Raw genomic sequence first — 24,808 nt, forward strand, 5'->3', positions numbered from 1 at the left:
TAGATAGAAGCTTTTGAAAGTGATCTCATTATTGTAGTCCTATGACCTCCCCCACTCTAATATGCTCCAGCCTCCAATTCCTTTGTACTGACTTAAAAAAAAAAAATACAACTCTTTGTAGTTTGTATAAACCAAAATTGTGTTTATCTAAATGTACCAATAAATATGATAATAATATTATACGAGTAGGTATTATTAATTATTAGGTATTAGTACTATAAATGAATATTGTCAAATGAAAAAGAAGAAAATAAAAGTCGACAGTTATTTTGTTAGTATCATTTGTTTTATTATTTTTTTTTTTAAGTGTTAGTTTTAATTTAGTAATTTATCAATTTAAGTTTTTAAGGTATAATTAAAAAAAAAAATCAATGATTTAAGTGCAATATTAGCAATGCTTGTTAATCAGTTCTAACGAAAACAAATTCATTTAAATTATCTAATTTCAATTTACTCAACTCCTCACCGAAGCTAAAAGTGTGTATATGTTTTTGAGGGTTGCTGGTTTTGGGAATTCAGTACCAGTTTTAAATTTCAAAAAAAAGCTGTCAAAGGGGGGGGGGGGGTTTGGTAACATTTAGTAATGTCGTTTAAGGTGAAAATAATTAAGTAGGTCGGATTTTAATAATAATTTACAAGCTCTGTAGCACGGCCGAGAACGTATTGGTTCGTTTTTAAAGGAAATGAGCCAAACAAATTCTATAAGACGTACAGCGTCTATTGCCTTAATTGTATACACGTGCCTAAGTATACAGGTTAGGTTTAATTATTGCTGTAGTGAGGTGGGCTCTATCTGGCATGTTTATTGCAAAAGCCAAAAATGGTTGGTGTAATTTTAAACCTGTGCAACGTTACAGCTGTTAATATTATACATATATAATTAGTTAATATGAAAATTTCATGAATAATAAAATAGCGTTATTAAAAAAAAATAGTGGAAAACGTTCAATGAATTTTCGCCTGTTACTCGACTTGACCTTGGTAATGTCTCCACCTCAAGAACGATAATAATTTTTACATGTAGAATGTAATAATTGTGGCGAGTAGCACAACTAAAGGTTGAAATTATAATATGATTTTGAATTTTATAACATCCCAGAAAAATGTTTGCACTTTGATTATATTTTAAATCTTCCAATCGGTTAGTGTGAAACAATGTCAATGGATTATTCTTAAGGGGATTGCACGCGGTGTGTTTTTAAGGAGTTTTGTATAGGCAATATTTAAGGAAAAAAAGATGTTTCAATAAATTTCAACCATATCAAATAATTCATTCCGGTTAATTTGTATTAGCTTCGAGGTATTATTTTCAATTTAAATAATTTTTTCTACGAGTAAAAGCCATTTTGATTTATTTTAGACCAAAAAGCCGGACAAAATGTCGACTATGTTGAACTAATGTTTGACAAATGTCCAATTTCAATTCTGTAAAGAGATTCCAGTTCTTTGGCTACTTTACTTTGTTATGTAGAAACCAGATTTTCAGTACCTATTTAAAATAATTACATTTTTCAATATTAAAACCTAAATTTTTCACATAAATAATCAAAAATCTGTTTCCTACAAAACCTAAGAACTTGTATATCGTTGAAGAATTGTCATCGGACCATCCTAAGTAGTCGACATTTTGTCTGGCTTTTTGGTCTAAAACTTTAAAAAAAAAACACACTGCATGCAATCCCCTTAAGCGAATCAGTTAACAGAATGAGTGCGTTCACATATTTTATTTAAAAAAAAAGGCAAGTACAGTACCGGTATTTGATTTTTTATCTGTAAACACTTGGGTACCTCTCTTACTTACTTCACTACTGCACACTTTATTTATTTATCGAAAAGAAAAATATATACATAAATTATTATAAAAGTTAACATTTCCGATTATCTATCTCCTTTAAGCTAAGCTTGTGTTGGAGATAGAGAGTCATTGAAATATAATATGATTATTAACAAAATAAATGAACTAAATTAAAATTTCAAAGATTTAAAATAATATTCTAAATACTTATAAAACTAAAAATATTAATTGTACATGATAAAAGAAGACAACAAAAAATAAAAACAACATTACATCCAAACACACGCGAACAAAAAACACGTATCAAGGTAAATTGCGTAATAACCATTCGTTAATTATTATTATTTTTTTATTTTTGTTTTTATAGTATATTAATTTTTGTTTTGTATTATAATCCAACGAATTAAATGTAACCGGCCCGAGATAATCTATGAATTTTTGATCACACGTTGTTTTTGCATACTTAACTAATGCATCTAATGTCCTGTGTTGTCTATTATTTTTATATAACTCTGTACTCGAACCACGTATTGCTGTTTTTATCCAACCAAAGTATCATAATTTTTTTGTAAACCGACCTAAAAGGCAGAACCTTAAACTTTTTGTTATTTTTGATTCGTCGAGCCTACCGTGGATTTTGTATCCGAACAGATTCTTATTATTTTGTTGAAGTTGAAGTTGCAATGGCTTTAGACAAATTTCGGACAATCCACCCCACACTAAACATCCATATTGGGAACACTGACTGATATAGAGCTAAATATATATATATCATAACTATATTATTAATATGTAAATTCCATTTTAAGTTACCATCAAATGTTATACCTGGATGTCTGGTGGACTGGACCCTTGAAATTTTTTTACACATATCATCATTACGTTCAGCGACATTTTTACAACAATGTTCCGTCACAGTTCCTCAAAAGGGACAACCGAATTGTAAATACTGAAGGTCATAAGATATGTCTTTTTAATATTCAATTATATATTTTTTTTGAGTTAAAAAGATTTACTACTTTTTTGAGCTCAGATATTGCTTTATGTTGTACAGAAAGCCACGAACTGTCTGCAAAGATTAGACAAGTGTCATCAGCATACGTTATAATTTCACCATCTATATTTATATTGCATATACAGTTAATATATAAAATGAAAAAATAAAGGACCAAGAACGCTACCTTGTGGAACTCCACGTATGATTTTCCTTTTTTGACCTGATGTTTTGTTTATTTTAACTATTTGTTGCCTATCTGTTAGATAATTTCTAAACCAATTCAAAACTAGTTGTTTTGATGCCAAAACTAGGTAGGGTCTCAATCAATTCTTCGTGATTAACCATGTCAAAAGCCTTTGCTAGGTCTAAGAACACAGCCAAGGTTTTTTTTACCACGATCAACGGCATTTTATACGTGACTTGTGGCGCTATAAAGTGCATTTATTGTCCCTAAGCCCGGTCTAAAACCAAACTTGTGTATAATAATTTCTTACTGTGCTTAGTTTGGCTGTTCCGGTATGAAAACTTACTATCCACAGATTCGCATCCCAGAGTTTATTTAAAAGTAATTTTTTTACTTTCATTTATAATAATTTCTGTAAACCTGTGACCTACCCGTCCCACAATGGTCCGAAAAAATATGATTCCAGTCGCTCGAAAGTCCCATTATTAAATATGCGAAAAATATCAAAACAACTATGAATTATTAATTTTAACATGTTTCTTAGACATAATGAAAACAAATTTCAAGGTCATACGTGTACCCGGACGTTTCTTATTGCTATTTAAAGTTCAGTTAATGTAGTTTGGCGGTTATTTTAATTTCAGAAAATAATATTTTGCTTACAATATTTTTACCATCCAATATTTGATACTTTGAAATGTTTACTTAATTTTTTTTATTGAACTAGAAGATAAATAAAGGAAAGAACAGATTTTTTCAAACTAGTTATGATCATTTTTAATGAAAAATATCAGATATTTTACATGTTTTTTTTTTTATTTAAAAGATCAGGTACTAAAATTTACCCATTTTTACCCACATATCAATTGATAGGATTGATGCAAATAAGTATATATAGTATACACAATGCAAATAAGAAAGTACTGCATTTTTAAATTTGTTTCCAGTGCTATATTATTTGTATTGTACACTAAGTAATTTTTGTCTGAATTTGTTTTATATTTTTGAAATCCTAAATTACTTCCTCTACAATACCTATGCGTCGATATTTGGGTAAAAATGGGTAAATTTTAGTACCATTCTCTTAAATAAAAAATACATGTAAAATATCTGATATTTTTCATTAAAAATGATCATAACTAGTTTGAAAAAAAAATGAGTTTTCAAAAACATATTTTTTTGCTTTACTTATCTTCTAGTTTAATAAAAAAATTAAATAAAACATTTTTTTTACAAAATATTATAGAGTAAAATATTGTAACCAAAATATTATTTTCTGAAATCAAAATAACCGTCAAACTACAATGACTAAATCTTAAATAGCAATAGAAACGTCCAGTTTCACATATGACCTTGAAATTATATATTATGTCTAAGAAACTTATTAAAATTAACAATTCATAATCGTTTTGATATTTAATACTAGTACTTTTGAGCGACTAGAATTCACTTTCAGACCACTGTGGGACGGGTAGGTCACAGGTTTACAGGAATTATTATAAATGAAAGTCAACGAAATCACTTTTAAATAAACGCTTCGATGCGAATCTGTGGATAGCGTAAGTTTAAACCAGAACAGTCCAAACCAAGCACAGTATAAAAGTATACTTACACCGTAAGTGTGTAGTAGTATTGGGTAAGTAAGTAAGAAAGGCCCACAAACGTGTTAACAGAAAAAAAAACAAATCGATACCAATATTGTGTACCTAATGACAATTGTGTGCTTAAAAATTAATTTTTATTATTGGGGTGGATACGATTAGGGTTGATCGTCTATTAACAATACAATTTGAAAATATTTTCATTACCCGCTGACTGTTGTTACACTCACACACAACAACTTGGAAATTGACTGCCGTCAAAGTGTAATTTTCTCCCTTTTTTTTGGGGGGATTATTTATTAAAAACGAAAACCCAAGACGAATATCCTTATTTATGCAATAGCTTACCTACACGATAAGGAGAAGAATGTCAAAGTTGTTTTAAAGAGTTTAATTTTAACTTTGAACTTAAACCGGCGTCTAGACCATTAGACTAGGATTATTGTCTACGATGACGACATCATAATGATACTAATCACAATAATAAAAACATTACAACTCGAATTGTAGCCTGTTAATTACCTACATATATGTACTTTTGGCGGATTGTTAAATTTCAATTATTGTGGTGTTATAATAGTTTAAGTTAAAATGTTTGGCTCGACGAAATTAAATATAACATAGTCAACGACTAAGGTATAATATTAAATATTATTCCAACAAGTCAATTAGGTTTTTATTTATAATTTAAAATTATTTTACAGCCTTAGCACATAATCAATGTGATAAAACTGGATAATTCTAGGTCTGGGATAATTCTAGATGTACATATTGCCAAATCTCCATCTTGTAAGAAAATGTATTGATAATGACTTTTTCGAGAAAAAAAAGCTGCATTTAAAATGACGCCACAAGTTATTAATTTTAGCTTAGGTGTAAAACTAGAATTTTTTTTTTTTTAATCGTTCTAAACTTGCTAGAACTAGGTACAAATTAAATCGGAGTCCGGTGCAATAACCATCTAATTTATTTCTTAGTAATAATAATTGTTTAGGACTATCATAATAAAACTATTTATCCTATTTTATATAACTGGGGGGGGGGGAGTAAATTAGTTTTTTAATGGTTTTGTAAGTAATAGTATGATTTTACTGACCTAACCAAATTGATCATGAGATCACTTTTCCATGACAAAACAATTTTCAATAAAAATAATAGTGTGAATAAACCTAGCCTGCCCCTTTTATTGCTAATAAGTTTTACAATATTTAGCCTCTATAATAGGTATGTCTGAGGAAACTAAAAATGTATTTTATTCAAATTTTCCAACTTCACTACTTGAACGTTTAGGTGTGAAATAATTAATAATAATAATAGTTTTTAGTCTTTCTACAACTAAACTAGTGTATATATATATAGAGTATATTTTTATTAGACATCATAAACATTATTTATAATAAAACGTTTTTATTTTTTATTTTTTATCCACCACACAGAACACCGTGTCTGTGTAATCTGCGTGGTAAGTAAACTGGATTTTACTCTTGCCATCGTTGATTTGTCTAGGAAGTCTTTTTTTTTTTCGTCCCGACAAGATTTTCTCGCATGTGTTTGTGACGTGAGCATTTTGTAAAATATAGTAATATGCGTTCACTGTGTGCATTATATTATACTCGTATGGTTGCTAAAACCAGTACAAGTTGTATTGCTTTTTGGAAAAAAAAAAAAAACTAGATTTCATTCCTGTTCACGCGAAAAAAAAAACCCGCGGCTTGTTTTATTGTTACATTAACATTTTTTTCCTCGTACGCGCACAATTATATTATTATGTATTTAATACAAGAAGTGTACTCTGCACATGCTTATACTTATTGCACGAACCAGTTTGCTGTTGTACCGTCGGCCAAGGTCTGGGTCGTTTTTATTATTATCTGCCAACAAGTTTGATATGCATCCGCAATTATTATTTCATATCGACCGTTCATAACGAATTGGCTGCTAATTCCAGATGAAAACTTTAGTTTGTACACAAATTTTGGCTTTTTAAAATTGTGTGCCTGCACCTAAGACCTATGATCCTCCAAACAGCTGAACCGGTCGATCAATCCTCGACGCAAGACACTGATTTTTTCAGAAAATGTCAATACTTTTTCCCATACTTGTGGCACAGATCGGATAAAACTGACTTGTCTGTGCTTGTAGATACATATTTTACCGTGTTTTTCAATAAAAAAAAGATGACCAGACACGATCAGATGTCTGAAGATAGCTGCGTTTTGTTTTCATTCAATGTTTTCTATTTTTGTTATATATATTTTTTTTGTTGCATTTATTGGAGTTGTTTCTGTTATGAAAGATATGACTTTAAAATATGTGACTATGACACGAAGATGTGTATATTTTAAAAATTTGGAGTTACACCACTTTTACAATAAACGACCCAATTCTGACGGCTACTCAGTTTTTGGCAATTATAAGGGCAAATGTAATGCCCTAAGAAAGTCATAGCATACGCACAGATTGATGAAGTATAAAAATTCAAACGCTAATATTTTTTACGAAAAATTTTTTGTCTTCAAATTTATGGAATCAAGTCCATACTTGTTGATTGTTATTAAGTCATATTTGTTTTACGTATACAGGGTGATTATTTTATCGTGAACGACTCAATAATTTATAGGTTTTAATATGACATTTTTGTTTTTATACAATGTGAATAATAATTGTGATATCAATTCAGTTCATATATTTTTTGGTTTTAACCCTCCCCCCCCCTCAATAATAATAATTTTTTTTTGTATTTATCGAACTTATTTTTATATATTTTTTTCTTTTGGGGGTTAATTATTCGGCAAATAAATCATTTTTGTTTCGTTAAAACGCTTTTAATTTCCAAATTATAATAAAAAGTTTTAAAATTGTAATTTAAGTACCCAAATTTTTTATTGTTTTTATATTCTATAGCAGCAGTTTTAGGGCTCGAGCGCTAAAAATTACTCAGAAGATAGAACTTAAATTAAGAATCTATAACACATTGAAAAACAAAAAATTGATGCATACATATTTTTTTTTTCAAGTTTTTACATAAACACACTATGATTTTTCAAAAAAATATTCAGGTTAGGTTAAATTAATAATTGAACTTTTATTTTCTTAATAGTGCTTTTATATAATGTGATTTTAATTGCCTATACATTTTTATGTTCCTACACCCTCCCAAACTAATTATTGATCAACTTTTGAAACCTAAATGGTAAGGCATATATTTAATTGACTTTTTTAATTGACAATAATGTACTAAAATTTTTGACTGGTCGATAACCAGTTTGGGTTAACTATTTTTGAAGTTATTTAAGTTTCAAGTTTAGGGCAGGAGGAAAGGCGGAGTGCAGTATTATGTTTATCTGCACGCACTTCTCTTCACGTCTTAACTTTTAAACTCTTTTAACTTTAAAAATATTTGTCCTGGTTTAGTTTACCGAAAATATGAAAATTTGAATTTTGTTTAATACTGTAACACAACATTAACTAAAATATCTCTATAAATAAAAATTACAAATACTGCAATTGTGTGTAATGTACATAGTACATATTGTATTGGACAAATTATTGCTATCAGATACGGTTATGATTTTCACAACTATACCTATAGGTACGTTTACTAAATTAGTTTTCTTCTGCGATTAGAGACGCTTTCTCTAGGTCTGTGGGTGTACTCACTCGATCACACGCATAACACCAATGCAACAATACTGCATTGTAGCCATTTTCATTTTTTATCTGCATCTTATTACAGTAAAAAAAAATCGTTTACAAGTGTGTCATAGATGTGATACAAAGAAAGTCGATACAACATCTGAAGAACACACGGGAGTGACTTTTATAGATTTAAAGAGTGCTTTTATGAGAAACATTTTCTTTGGACGTTAACTCATAATATAAGGTTTTCTTATAATACTTATTTAAGATACATGTATTATTCGTACATTTTTATCATTTGCTATATATACCTTAGTAGTTCAATTAAAATGATTTAAAAGTTTTTTTGTAAACATTATGTTTATGATGTCTAATAAAAATATACTCTATATATACACAGTTTGATAGGTTTTTGGTACACTATTTAGTGTTAGCAAGGTTGAAAATAAACAATAATTTCACACCTAAACGTTTATTAACACTATTATTTTTATTGAAAATTTTTTGTGAAAAATGATCATGATCAATTTGATTAGGTCAGTGAAATCATACTATTACTTACAAACCCATTAAAACAAATTTCCCTCCCCCCAATTGTAGTGTTAAATAAGACAAATAATTTTCTTATGATCAATGCTGAACAATTATTATTAGTAAGAAATAAATTAGATGGTTATTACACCGGACTCCGATTTAATTTGTACCTAGTTCTAGCAAGTTTAGAACGATTAAAAAAAAAAAAATTCTAGTTTTACACCTAAGCTAAAATTAATAACTTGTGGCGTCATTTTAAATGCAGCTTTTTTCTCGAAAAAGTCATTATTAATATATTTTGTTACAAGTTAGAGATTTGGCAATATGTACATCTAGAATTATCCGAGACCTCGAATTACCCAGTTTTATCAAATACATTATGTTCTACTGCTATAAAATAATTTTAAATTATAAATAAAAACCTAATTGACCTGTTGGGATAATAATTATTATTATACCTCAATCGTTGACTATGTTATTTTTAATTTCGTCGAGCCAAACATTTTAGCTTAAACTATTATAACACCACAATAATTGAAATTTAACAATCCGCCAAAAGTACATATATGTAGGTAATTAACAGGCTACAATTCGAGTTGTAATGTTTTTATTATTGTGATTAGTATCATTATGATGTCGTCATCGTAGACAATAATCCTAGTCTAATGGTCTAGACGCCGGTTTAAATTCAAAGTTAAAATTAAACTCTTTTAAACAACTTTGATACTGTTCACCTTAGCGTGTAGTTAAGCGATTGCATAAATAATGGATATTTGTCTTGGATTTTCGTTTTTGTTAATTGATAAATTGTGACTAAAAAAAAAAAATAGTAAAAACATTATTTATGCTGATGTACATCCTCGAAATACCAAGTGATGAACACAGGAAATCTTATTGACAAAAAAATAAAAACACACCTTGTTCGTTAACACTTTTTTAATATTTGTTAATATTTTATCACCAAATTTTTTGTATAACTCGAACTCTATGTGAATAAACTTCCTCTTAAACGTTACATTTACAGAAGAAGATACTTCAAAGAAGATACTTTACAGTGCCAAACATTAAAAAAAAATGTATACTTTGACCTTAAAAGTCAAGGAAAACGCCCAAAAGTTTAATTAATTTTTTCCCCAGATGGGTTGGAATCTTTTCCTTCGAATCAAGTCTTAGGAATTTAGGTCTGACCAGAGTTTTATTACGTTCACTGTGATATTAAATATTTAGTCTAATAATATTCACCCTAATACTAGAATTACAAATTTCAAGCACATTACTGTCGTTACATTAATTATGTACCATAATATTATTTTAACGTTTTAAAGAAAAATAAGAAAAGGGAAAAACCACACTCTTGCCATATTAAATTTCCAAGATGCTACTTGTGAGTGGGACGGCCAATGGGTATTGGAAAAATATTTTAATTATATTGTTGTTGATTATACGATTCATGGGTAAAAACGCCAAAAAATTATCATATCAAAATAGATAATTATTTATTATTATATAATAATTCCACTATTATTTAAAATGTCATAGACGTAGTCATTAAATTGAAAAACATGTACGTTTTTTTCTTCAAATTTTCAGCCTATCAAACTACTACAAGGTAAACCACTCAATATCTTCTTACTGGGTTGAATAAGAAATTTAGTGTGTGTAGATAAAAATAACACTACACTCCACCTTTCCTCCTGCTCTAAACTTGAAACTTCAATAACTTTAAAATTATCTATAACACATTGAAGAAAAAAACTGATGCGTACATATTTTTTTTCAAGTTTTTACATAATTTCCCATAAAAATGTTCAGGTCAAGACATCATGGATGAAAAAACCCAGATTAATTAATCCCAGTGAGATATTGAGTGGTTCACGATAAGTTGATCACCCTGTATACAGGCACGTTTTCGGTGCATGTACAGAGTGATCAATCTGATGTAAGACATTGGTTTTCTCAGAAAAAATATGAATATTTTAAAAAAACATTTTTTTTTTTTTTAATATACTTGTAGGTACATATTTTATTATATTTTCAATACTCATAAATTCTGTACTTATTATTGTAGTTGAAAAATAATACTTCATTCGACCATTCTCCCGTCATCGGTTTTAAACTTTAACTACCTTTAATCTAACCAGTCAAAATGTTCAGCAAAATATTCTTATTTTAAAAAGTTAATTAAACACATTGTACGTATGCTGATCTGAAGTACTCTTTTTTTCGTAGGGCAGTAGATAATAGATAGTAATCAGATAAATGGACAATTTGTATAGATTGAGATTGAGACCTATGGGCTATGGCATGGACAAAACGGGCAGAACACACACACATTGGCCATAGAAGAGGAGTTAAGTTTTAAAATTTTTAAATTGCAATAATTATTATTTTAAGAGATATCAAGACACGTGTCTTGCGTTAAGTGGACTAAACGCATACTTATTGGGGAAGTAATCCACGCCAACGGTTTGTTTATTTAAACTTGGATAAAATTAACTTGGAAGTTCAAACGTTTGTGCAATCGATACCAACAATAAACGACAGCGTCGAAATGTATTTTTAACACTTAAAACAATGCCAAGTCCGAAAGGTCATGCTCCCGACGGAAATCAAATTCAGTTAACACGTTGGTGTGTGCTGTTAAATTATTATGTTCTATTTAGCATTCTGACAACATAGCACATACAATACATAGCAAAACATAGCACATATATAATATTATATTTTGACCATATCGAATTTAGAAGATAAAATAATATGACCCACTTACTGTGTGTGTGTGTGTGTTTTTTTTTGTTATTATTATTATTATTGCTATTGCTGTGACTGTTCTAAAACAACAATTCCAACCAAAGTGAGTCGTACTGACTACTGTGTATTAAAAAAAAAAAAAAAGGAACACACGACAGTATTAAATTTTATCAAAAACACATTATTATTATTGGCCTATTATTTTTCGTTGCCACGATGGAAGATAATAAATTACTATAAAGTTGTCGAACGTATGTTCCATAAAGTTTTCGGACCGAAATCAATAAAATTCACATTAAATGGTCTGTTTGAAATAATAAAGATTAAAAAAAACGGCGTACCTACTCAACTGAATTGCGATTGTACAGGGTGATTCATTCGGGCAAGACACTCCACAGCCGTTGTTAAAATAAATGCGATTTTTTGTAGTTTTTCTTTTTGAAAAAAAAAAAAATGCATGAATTGTCTAACATTGTAAAATAAAATATCTCTCCAAAAAGAAGTACTGCAAAACGGTAAATATTATGCGCGTTTCCCGTTAAATGGATCACCCTGTCGATAAACGTGTCGATTGTTTTTATGATAAGTCAGTTTTTTTAACGGGTTCATCTGTACAAGAACAAAATATAGATAAGACATCCCGTGTTTGACGTTGTGATCACTCTTGCAAGGCATGTACAAATACAGGGTCTTCAAAATTGTATGATACCAAAAAATATTATTCTATATGAGCTAGCATCTTGAATTTTCAACCAAAAAAAAAAAGCAAAGAACCTTAATTCAATATAACAAATCTCATATTTGTTTGAATTTTTTATAATGCATAATTTAAAATTTGTTTATCTAAAGTTTCCAATAAAATATTGACCACATAAAAGATAATTTTATAGTTAAACGTACCTATTATAGGTTAAATATTTATCAGATGGACAAAAACAGAAAAAATAAATGAATTATTTTGTTTGTATGACTTGTCGATTAAAAAAAATGTGTCAATTTTATTTTTAATTAATTTATAAATAAAAACATTTAGCCCATTACTAAACTACAATTTATACATAATATTACGGCCATTTTTTAGCGATTAATTGTCATGTATATGTTGATTGTTTTTAAGACTTTAAATTCCGGATTGTACATATTATTACTATTATACATAATAATACACGTGTTTATATTGGCCGACTAGGATTGTTCGCACCTTATTAGCTGTTAGACCGTTTGGATTATGTAACCGAGTTGTTTATGTGTGCCTTGGGTCAAAACACATTCAATTCCAAAGTCAAGTAAAAAATGATATTGATTTCTTATCGAAGAGTTGAAAAAATAAAAAAAATAATGTTAAAATTACCGTTTTCCCTCACGTTAATCAAATAACAATCACCGTGTTAAATTGAATAATATTTATTCAGCAAAATGTATACACAACGTCCAAGGCTCGTCCAATTGTATAATGTTTATAATATGTATTCTTTGAATAAACTAACAATCTTAATGACTTGACGGTTTTCCTACAAAAACGATTGTTTTTATTTATAAAGTCAATAGGTATATTGTGGTTGGTAATGAAAATTCACACACACACACACACATTAGCATATTTTTAATTTAATACTGCTTAATTAAAAACGGAATAACCGTATTTAGATGGACGTTTTTTGCGGCGTTAATTCATTAGCTGATGAAGCATTAGGAAAGGTGGCTAGTTTGTTCAAAGCGACACTAGTGAAAATCCTGTGATTTTGAGCTTAAGCTGAAAAGAATCGAGCAAACGAGCAATTTGTACTGCGCGTGCACCCTGTATACAAACCAGTCTGGCGATAAACACTAATAATATTATCGGTCGATTGAATGTGCATAAAAAAAAATAATATTATAATTATAATTATAATATTACGCACAAAACGCGGAACTACGGAGCTAGTCTATTTTTTACAATTAGTATTTTTCCATTTCCTCGATTTGAACATTTTTTTTTTTTTTTTTGCACAAAATGTTTTCAACGAACGGGTACCCCAAACGTGTGACTACCGACGGGTTGGGGGGGGGGGGGTTAGGTCGTGACTCGGGTTTCGGTTTGGCAAAAACTGGCAAACGGTTTGTACACGAGGAAGCAAAAAGATCTCAAAACGACTCGACCCGGTCGTTCGACTCGTCGCGGCGTTTGAATATGTCAACCACTCCGTATAAACCGCCTGCGCGCGCAAACGAAAAACCACTTACTGCACGCGCTCGGTATACCACACACACACACACACCGCTCTAGAGCATATCAACCGCACACTGATTAAATATCACCGACCGCACAACAGCGCGAGTTGTCGACTGTGGAAAACCGCCGCCGCCTTCTGTTAGAAAATTATCTAAATCAATTTTTTTTAAAAAATTTTTTTTTCTTCTTCTTCTTCATCATTACAAACCCTTTGCCGAACATGTCCGTCTTGACCGGCACGACGCCCATGGAAAAAGTGGGCCTGGTTTTCATCAGCCTGATCGTGCTGAAGATAACGCGGTTCGTGCTCGGGTTCGCCTATCAGCATCTGCTGGCGCCGTCGCTCAACATGAACGTGAATTTCAAAAAGACCGGCAAATGGGCAGGTACGGTAATACACACGTTATAAATATGTACACGACGGTTCGGTATGGAAAACGGTATTTTCCAATTCGATCCAACGATTAGTAATCCAATATAATATGTAAACTAACTTGTTCGATTGCTACTATATTGGGTTGCTCGTTAAAAGTAGCATATTAGTTCAATATTTATTCGTTTTTTCCTTATCGCAACAGGTCATTGTGTTAAAAATCATAGTATAATTTTTTTTTACATTTTTTTATTATAAATTGTTGTCAAATTAAATTTTGCGCAAACATATAAACTAATTGTTTGGAAAATTACGGATTTATTATTTAATTTAAATTACCTGCGAGTAATTAGAAATATCGAGGAGTTGGAACTCCTGTGGTATGAAATTTGATGGATTTCACCCCGCCGAAAATGCATTGGAGGGCAATAATAGTTAATTAAAATACATTATGTAGAACTTTGTTTTAGTGTAAAACAAAGTCTATCAAGTTTGCCCGTTCGATCAAGTTCAAAAATACACCCCCTGGCACTCAAAACTCTCATCAATTCACAGAACCCAACCACAACCTCAGTTAACCTAACCTAACCTAACCTAATTTAACCCTTTTTTTTCTGAATCGCCAAACCAGGGGAGTAGGGCTTTCACATTACTCCTCCCTAACCTAACCTAACCAAATCTAACCAAACCTATCCGAGTTAAAAACAACTGTCGCCACTCGACCCTTATAGAATCCTCTTTAACAGGTGGTGGCAATCCTTTTTTAGATTCGATGCGATAGCTGAGAAGGTATTGTACTTACAATGATGTGTTTTTATATTTTTATATTTTTGTGTCCGTAAGCACGATATTTTTTAAGATCTGTAGGAGCTCTTGAGATCAGAAATCGTACCTGTAAGGTACTTCATTAGACTAAAAATTTAAAAAGTTCATCACTTCCCCTTCAAAAAACATCCGAAAATATACATTTTTTTCAACTCAAAAATTACGGTGCTCTATATATGTTTTCAAAATAGTCCAATTGGTTCCAAATGTGTGTAGAATATTCAAGAGGTACTTTATTGAGTTAAAAAAAATTCTCCCATTCAAAATCCAGAAAAACACCCAAAAAAATTGATAGATTTTTCAACTTAAAATTACGATGCTTTATAACTTTTTCAAAAATAGTTTAACGAGTTCCAAATTTGTTTGGAATATTCTTCCATCGTAGTACTATCGATAAACATTGACAAACCAAAAAAAATATGTTAACTTTGTACATATTTTTCAACTTAAAAACTATTACCGCCCATCTATATATTTTTTAAACATAACCTTTGACCCTATAATTTAAATTATACAAAATATGTTCTAAATAAAAAAAAAATTTGAAAAACCCCGGAATATGGGAAATTTTAATAAATAAAATTTTGAATTTGATTCTTTAGAGTGTTATATTTAAATTTGCAATTTACCCAACATTTTTCTTCGACCCTTCAGTAAAAACATGCAATTGCATATACTTAAGGGCTCTAATTATTTCTAATTAAAAATATAAGACATGTATATTTATTTTTCTGCTTTTCCACTCACAAACGTTAAAGCCCTTTGAATTTGTTTTGCCGTTTTGTTCAGAATGATGTAAAAAGTGGGTTTCTGTATTTGGTCTTTGGAAAAAATTTATTTTAAGTTGAAATGTTTTCAAATATTTTTTTAAAAAAATTGTCTACTGCCAATAACTAACTATTCTTATAAATTATTATCATTATTATTTTATATAAGCGTTTTACTAATGTTGTACTTTATGGTTATTTTTTAAGTTATAACTGGCGCTACAGACGGTGTAGGCAAAGCGTATGCCGAACAGGTTTGTTGCAATTTTCTTAAATAGTATTACAATTGATTGAACGATTAATATTCTTCCGTCGTTTTTAGTTGGCCGGCAAAGGGTTGAACATAGTACTCGTGAGCAGGACCAAGTCAAAGTTGGAAACGACAGCAAAAGCCATCGGTGAGTAATGTAAACTAAGGGGGCAACTTAAGTAGAATAAATTAGGGTACCTAAGCACGGGTGAAATTGAAAAATCTCAATGCCTCACTACTTATGGTGTAAGACAATAGCAGAGTTGTGGAAATTCATATTCGAACGATGCACAACTCTGATTGTAAGTATAGACTTTTTCAAAGTGATGATTTTTTTTGCAGGCGACAAATACGGAGTGGAAACGAAAATTATCGAAGCCGACTTCACCGACGACGGCCCGGAAGTGTACGCGCATATATCCAAAGAGCTTTACGGTTTGGAAACCGGTGTGCTCATCAACAACGTGGGTCTGTCTTATCCTCATCCCGAGTACTTTTTGAACATCGAAACCAGCGATCCAATGTTCGACAACATCGTCAAGTGCAACATAACTTCCACGTTGAACATGTGCAGGATAGTCATGCCCGGCATGGCCGAACGCCGTCGGGGGGTCGTGATAAATATATCTTCCACCGTGGCCCAGATCCCTTGTCCGCTGTTGACCGTTTACGGTGCCACCAAGGTGAGTTCTATCATCTAACTCGGTTAATTAGCCGTATACATTATATATTTAAGAGACGATAGGATCTATAGTTAAAGGCAAAGGAGATTCAAGTGTGGAAACTATAGAGGAATAATTTTCACATAGTCATAGACTTGGGAAAAGAGAATTCGAAGTGAGACATGAATTACCAAAAATCCCGTTTTGTTTCATGCCAGGGAAATTGACGATGGATCCGGTATTTTGTGCGAAAGAGCTTGTAGAAAAGTACAGAGAAAAGAGAATAAACCTATGGTTAGGTTAGGTTTTTCAGGGTTTGTCAGGGAATGAGACGATCTAGGGTCCGATAAACTTGAAAGATCCAGTGAAAGTAGGCCTGCGAATATTGACTCTGAAGGCAACAGCAGGGATAAATCTTCTCTGAGCTTTTTCGACCATAGACTATATAGCACTGCCTTACTCGAAGATAGAATGCTCAGCAAAGAGCTTTGAGAGGTGGAGAAAGATGGTATAATTTGTAGGTCCAAAGTATGACCCAAAGGACTTTGAAAGCTTTACAATATATCTCACCAATAGTCTGTCGAGTTTTGAAAAAAGTATTCCAACAGATCAAGACTTTGAGTCCGTTGTGAATTACATCCGTAGGATTGAAACTTGGGAAGATTGAGCCTTAATCGTTAAGGACTCGATTGACCTAACCTCGCCCAACTCGAGAGCATGAACTACTTTACTAAGCCTGGGTCCAAACGATTGTTTAGTCATTTGAAAAGCAGCTTGGGTCACTATTTTTTTTTACAAAATGAGATTATAGCGGGTTTCGATTCTCTGGCGATAGATACGGGCACGAATACCTTCTTCCACTAAGACCCAAATATTTAAAATATCGTTGAAATACTCTTGGAAGTAAGGTTTTAGGTTAAAGTATAAGAATTGTGTAATTACTTGTTAAATTTTCCTGTAAAACGTTTAGAAAACGACTTGTTAGGATTTTGGTTGTTTTCTAAATGTTGGAAATAAAGACATTGTACCATTCCTTATTCCTTAACAACAAACTACTTAACACAACTTCTATCTTAATGCGACCATTAAGTTTCTAATACCGCAGTTCAGTAATGATTTTGACGTGTTGATGTGTGTTTCATTCCCAACAATATATTGACGGTATAAACTCAATTGTTTGTGAAAAACCATCATTATTTAGGTCATTAAGATTGTTAGTTTATTTACCGAATAATTATTAAGTATAAAACAACCCATGTACCTATTTTAATTGGACTTGGCTTGATTTACAAGCTGTTTAACCTAAATACGGGCCTCAGGCGTTGTGTATAATTTCCTTGAGTGATATTATCATTTAAAACGTCAATTAGTAATCAATTTATATATGAATAAAGATTATTTTAATATTATTTCTTATACTCTATTAAACTTGTCAATAATAAATTACAATAATTTTTCTCGACTTGGAAAAATAATGTGTTTTGGCCCAAGTCACATAAATAACTCTATTACATAGTCAAGTAACTAAAAATGCAAAATATACTGTAAATATAAATCCATTTTAAAAAATGTGCGTCATGTGAAAAAAAAAACACCTAAAATATGCAAAACTATAAAAAATGAAATTTTGATTTTTTGAACTAATATTCAAATTATTAGCTCACCTATATTTGTTTTTGATCATTCAGTAAAAGCATACTAATGAATAACTTCCGGGTCCTAACAAAATTATGTTAAATGTTTACAATACAGGGGACATGTTTATAAAGCCGAATTTTACAGGAGGCACAACAAATTGGCTTAGCCAGACTGGGAAGGAGCTAGAGACCATTTTAGTTGCATTTAAAGCACAGAGACATAACTAAAAACTCTTATTTTAATTTTAAACGATTTAAGTTTTATGGTTTTTTTTTTTACTCGATTGGACCATTTTAAATAAAATTAATGTTGTAAAAGTGCACACATTTTTCTGTAATATTATGAAAATCCAAATAATGTTATAATCTCAACCTTTAATAATAATTGTGCTACACGGTATTACTCCAAGTTATCGTTTTTAAAGTGGGGTCATTGCCAAGGTCAAGTTAGGTAACAAGCGAAAATTCAGTGGAATTGAAAAATAAAAAAAAATTACCACAATTAAAATTAATTGTACTTTGCGTAGATCAGACTGAATTGTAATTAATTGTACTGAACTTATAGTAAAAAAAAAAAAAAAACTATTAAAATCTTGTGATCAAATCTAGACTTGTCAGAAAAATCACACAGACTTGTCCACTTTTTGTCAATTAGTGACTCAAATATGGGCGATTAAAAAATGAACGGGGTTTTGTCTTGTTTCATTCTAACAACATTGGTCTATCATTACAGAAATTCGTCGAGAAATTCAGCGAGGAACTGGCAACGGAATACAAGAGTTTCGGCATCACTGTACAATGTGTCGAACCGGGTTACGTTGCCACCAAGATGAGCAAAATCAGCAAACCCTCATTGATGGTGCCCAGCCCGGAAAAGTTTGTCAAGTCAGCACTGCAAACGACCGGAATCGAAGGCGTGACCACCGGATACTTGCCACACACTATAATGGTAATTGATTTGATTAGGAAATTAACCAAAAATTTCACTACCCAGACCGTTAAAATCCAAACACGATCAGTGGGTCACATTGTAGGCACAGTGGTCGAAATATGAAATCAGTTTGCCTTCAATAATACCTCATAGCCCATAAGACCGTACAATACAACGTTTGTATCTATTTATACGTCAAAGAATCCAAATTCATCATCAGTTTTGAATTTTGCCGCTAATTTAGCGGGTAGTAGGGTACTTCACAAAGATGTCATTTTATATGTTATAAGCCACTGAATCTAAATTTATTCATTAGTTTTGAATTTAGGCGGTAGAAGGGAGAAGTGGAGGGAAAGGGCGAAAAAGTCGGTATTCTGACCGTCGGAATCAGATTGTAATGAATTTTCTAGTTTTAGCAGTGTTTTTTCTACATCTGGAAATTCTGAAATTTGATTAAGGCGAGCTAATTTCATACGTCGACCACACTGTGCCCTCGTGATGGTTTTCATTAAAGAGAATGTTTATAAACAAATAATAAAAAAAAAAAAAAGGAGAAATTCGTATAAACGAGTAGAAACAAAACCGGTGCCTACGTAAAATATTTTATTCCAAACTAGTTTTCTCCGGCAATCGTATGCGACTCTGGTGAAGGGTAAGGTTAGATTTTGTGTTTACTTTCTGCGTAAAACCTAGTAAAATAAAAAAAGGGTAATTCATTGATAATCGTGACATTGTAAATAAATAGACAAGTAAGTAAACACGACCATAGACAGTGTGCCGTTTGAATTCGAGTGTCTGCCCACGACCTAACGTGTTGGCCGGCCCGACGGTTGTGGAAGGACAGAGATGGCATACGAATGTAGCATCCAGCTGAATACAATATCACTTACACCTCTCTATCGGTCACTACAAGATCCGGCCACGAACAAGGTCAATGTCAATGTGATGTGAGAGTTTAGCCGGGCTGGCTACACGGTGTGGGTCCAACATTGAGATACTGTAGGAAATTTGTATTTCCTGAGGTCGTGTACACACATTACGGCCATAAAGTGATGAACATTAGTCGTCAGGCCATTTTTTTTTAGTTAATGTCCAACGACCATTGATGAAACGCCGAATTTCCAGTGAAATCTCATTTAGAAGTAGATAATTTAAAAAGTATAAATCTCATCGTAGAGCATTGAAAACGTTACCGAGCCAAAATGTAAACCATTCGTTTAATATTATAATCAAGCCTATATTCTTACCAGCCAAAATGCATTTACCTAAATCCGTACGAATCTAGTAAATGTAATTTACCATTAAAATCAATTATAGGGACGAATAATAATCAGTTATACAGTGATTGGTTTGTTTTAAGCTGTAGTTTTTTCTAAAATTTTACAAAAAAAAAACATTTGACAATCCCATAATTTATAAATTCCAAAATAGCATCTTAGATGACAACTGAATTATTGTTTCAAAATAAACTGTGATTTTATAGTTAAGTTAGTCATAAGGTATACTGCTAGCTTAACTGAAAAAGTTAAATTATGCCTTTTGAAACCGTATAAATGGTTCATTCCAGGAACAATGTTCTCATGGCACAACTTGACGTTAAAGTGTTTTTAATTGACCTTTATGTTTACTTACAGGTTCAATCTGTTAAGTAACTATTTAAATAGGTAACAAAAAAAAAAATGCAAATGTTGGCTTGATAACGTTTACAATCTCTGCTCGTTTGTGTATTTAATTTTAATTTATGTGATATTTTACCTGCTTACAATTCAAAAAGCCCTGAGTTTTCTTTGGATCAATACAGCCGAGATAATTTAACAGAAAGGGCATTTTTGTCTTCTCAAATTGACTTTGTTCCACGTGGTATAAAAATTGAAATACACACAAATTTCTGTAAATGAAAATGAGTGAGATTTTTATTTGTTTCAGTTGATAAAATTACTGAAATTGAAACTTTAAAAATACAAATAAATCTAATCGATAGAATATTAAATTTTATAGAAAACCGAGGCGTTTTCTCGACAAAAATGAAAAACATTAAAACCAATAATAATAATAATTATGTTTGATAAGTTAAAACGACCAAATACGGAACTATAGAAGACGGAAAAGATATTATTTTTTTAAACTTTTATGTCGGTAATATAATTATCCCTCTTTGTACAATTAACGCTTTGAGTAGAATATTTTATTCGCGATCAAGGATTTTCAACAGGACTGGTTTGAGTGTATTTAATAACTATGTATAGCAAACAACGTCATAGGGTTTACCGAGCCAACGTGTGAATAATCCACTTAATATCCAAACTAGTAGCACGTTAAACGACAATTGATCAATTTTTTTTTTATAATCTATTTCAGTCGGAAATTGCAATAAACTAAACGTTTTTTCGAGATAAATTCCAATGTAGTATTTTGTAAACGATTTATTGCTCGTGCAGAAGCTTGTTGTGAAATATTGATAAATAAAACAGCCCAGACCTTGGCCAATGGTACAACCCGGTAAACTGGTTCGTGTAGTAAATATAGGCATGTGTAATAGATACGCTATAAATATAGGAAAACCAAAAAAAAAACTAGGAAATTACACCGTGTTGAATTCTTATATTGCTATGTGTGTGTGTGAACGAATTAACAGGTTTATCAAAAAAATAAATTAAAGAAAGGAAATCAGTAAAAAAAACCAAAAACTTTATTTTTGCATTTAAAACATTTGTTATTTTTTCAGATTCTTAGGTACTTTTTTGTGCTTTTTTCAGGCACTCGCAGCCGGCTATTCCCTTTTTTAGATAAAATAAAAAAAACTTGTTATCCATACATTTAACGATAGCTTAAATCTAATTACAGCTAACTGAGTAAAATATTTGACTTATTCAATTCTTATTTTTTTAAATTAGGATTAAAAATATTATTTTAAAAAGTAATAACATTAAGAGGTGACTTTTAAAAGTCAGATAGCAACCTATGTGTTAGATTTATCTACTTATTGAAAGCAGAATGATGTAATAAAAATAATCACTTGTAGACAATCAGTTTTGTATAAACAGTTTTTTTGTGTAGTTATCATTTAAAGGTTTACCTTTATGTATACTGGGGATATCAAGGTATTTAAAATATTATTTTTTTTTTAACTTAAACATGAAGCATATTAAGTTTCAACCATTAATCAAACATTTCTTATACCTTTTGACTTTGATAAAAGACTTTTAAAAACAGCTGTTTTCGTAGCAAAAATCGATTCGAATAGTTCAATAGTACTTATAAGTTGATTTTAACTGAAAAAAGAACTTAAATGAAAATACGGTTGAATATATTATTATTAATTGCTATGAAAACCATATAAAGACCATTTTTAAAAACCATATGATTTTACAATATTATAAGTTATACCTAAATAAAATAAGTATAACTAAGTAATTAAAAAAATACAATTTAAAGCACATCATCAGCGTTTACAACTGTTTTCATAGATATTTTATTTGCCTACCTGATCTAACCGGATCAAAGTATTTTTTTTTTTGTTTGAGTGATTTGATTTAATGGTGCAGCTTTTTTTTGTTTACATTGTATTTGACAATATTTATATTACAAAAAAGTATTTTTCTGTGTGTTCAAGGTGAAATTCATCCATTTCGGTAACGGCATATGCCAGCCATTTATGAACAACATTGTGATGAAGAACATGTTGAGCATTCGAACTCGGGCCCTGAGGAAAAAGACCGTCAAATGAGTCGACTTGCGGTGATCTCTGCGATTTCCCACTACCTATATTATGAAATAATAATAATTATTAAAAAAACAAACTTTAGGGGGCTATTTAAATCAAAACCACCGCGGTATTGTGTGAATAGCGACGATTGTGTTTCACTATTTTTCTTGTACATATATTATATTGTTAGGAAATAAACTTTCGCTCGTGCGTGCGTGCGGTTTTAATTGAACAATATTATGTTGTGATTTAAAAAAAAAATATGCCCAAAGTCTGTGTAAAAACTCAATATTCGTTTTACCTTTGGTGGGTTAGGTGATTTCATTTTTTTTTTTTTTTTAGTAGATAAGCTAATAATGTTATGATTAATCAGCCCGTGAAAGTTATCGGTAAACTGATTTCCTAAACTGGAATCGGAAATTTTAATGGTTAAATTAATATGCGACATTCTCACTTTTACAAGGTATACACGAGGTCTATCCCAATTAAATATGGAGAGTTGAAAGTTTTTATTTTTTTTATATAAACTCTACTCAGCGTGAACATTGTGTATAAGTTATTTTTAATTTCAATATTTTAATTAATAAAAAAAAATTACCCAAAATGACTTCTACCAAAGTCTTCTTTTTTCTTATAGAATTTTTGCCATTAAAACATTATTTGAAAAGTTTTGTAACTAGTTTTAACGTCGCTTGAGATGCAACACATCATATCTCATGTTTTGACCAAATCAAGTTGGCCACACTGTTTTTATTTTAATTTGTGCGGGGAATCGACTGGTGGGCTCAGGTTTACGATTAAATCAATGGATAATTATTAAAAATCAAATAATTAAATGTATCGTTATAATCTCATGTTAATTATAATTTAGTGTTCATTTACTTTTATGTTAGTTGGCTTATTTTAAATGGCTTTAGATCAATTCATTTAAAACAGTGCCAATCAAGTCAGGTGACAATTTTTTATACATACAGATTTTGAATATGCCGTTTTAAATAAGGGTTTTAGTGTTTTTTTTTTTTTTTAATGTTGACATAAAGAAATATTATTTAAAACGCGTTACTCGAAGAAATAAACTGAGAACCGCCTTGTCAATGGGAATTGTTTTGGAGAACGATAACAATGCGTAAAATCTATTGCAACACATACCACCTGGTCTGTATGTTTGCATACATCAGCGGTATAATTTAGTGAAACAATTACTATGCAACAAATTTGTTTATGAAACTAACAAAAAAAAAAATAAAAAAAATACCGCCTGGTCGAACAACACAATAACAGTTAAAACAAACCGAGTCCCATTTTTGCAAAACTGTATTAACCATATTGAAAAAAAAAATCCGATATAAAAAAATGTAAAGCCTTATTTATAATATGTAATTTTCTACTTCTCTAACATACCCACGTGGTACATCTTTATATGTTATATTCAAAAGGACATATTAAATTGATAAGGTAATTAAGATAATTGCAATTCAGCAACAATAGTAAGATAAGGAAATTTTGGTATTGATATAGATTGCTATACTTCAGAATTAAGAATGAATATTAGTAAATATTGTTGTGTTTGTTTTCTATAGATCGTTTATTATGATTAAATTTTAGACGTTTAAAAGTTATTACTCTAAAACACGTTGGAAATTCTTTCAAAACCAACTTACTGTATTTTTATATTAGATTTTAAGTATACTGTGCGCAGCATCTGAACAATTAAGAAGGAGATTATATTTAGATTACCAAACACCGAATTAAAAAAAAATTATTAATTCAAATTTAATTTTTAAGTAGTTATAAATTTGTTTTGAATCGCCTTTCTAGTTTGTGCTGTTTGAATAAAAACAACATTACCAAAATATTATGCAAAATATGTGATCAATAATTATTACAACTGATGTAGATAAGGGAACCTTGGGTAAGATAGGTACTTTAATAAAATAAACAAAT

At 30.5% G+C, this 24,808-nt stretch overlaps 1 protein-coding gene across 1 annotated transcript; it reads left to right on the forward strand.

Moving 5' to 3' along the window:
* The first annotated feature begins 13,630 nt into the window (after positions 1-13,630).
* On the forward strand, positions 13,631-23,099 carry LOC126847974 (very-long-chain 3-oxoacyl-CoA reductase-B-like). Its single transcript, XM_050588437.1, has 6 exons — positions 13,631-14,099; positions 15,886-15,932; positions 16,001-16,076; positions 16,271-16,611; positions 18,961-19,176; positions 22,772-23,099. The coding sequence occupies exons 1-6, from the start codon at positions 13,934-13,936 to the stop codon at positions 22,883-22,885; spliced, it is 960 nt and encodes a 319-aa protein (XP_050444394.1). The 5' UTR covers positions 13,631-13,933; the 3' UTR covers positions 22,886-23,099.
* Positions 23,100-24,808: the final 1,709 nt, after the last annotated feature.

This window comes from Adelges cooleyi, unplaced genomic scaffold (assembly GCF_023614345.1).
Source record: "Adelges cooleyi isolate 19-005CV unplaced genomic scaffold, UGA_ACOO_1.1 ACOO_flye_CR_arks_rails_tigmint_CR_PRNA_14, whole genome shotgun sequence".
Taxonomy (NCBI): Eukaryota; Metazoa; Arthropoda; class Insecta; order Hemiptera; family Adelgidae; genus Adelges; species Adelges cooleyi.

Coding starts and splice junctions, on each gene's coding strand:
- LOC126847974 (XM_050588437.1), top strand. CDS start 13,934: ATGTCCGTCTTGACCGGCACGACGCCCATGGAAAAAGTGGGCCTGGTT. Junction 16,612..18,960: donor CCGTTTACGGTGCCACCAAG/GTGAGTTCTATC, acceptor CTATCATTACAG/AAATTCGTCGAGAAATTCAG. Junction 19,177..22,771: donor ACTTGCCACACACTATAATG/GTAATTGATTTG, acceptor TGTGTGTTCAAG/GTGAAATTCATCCATTTCGG.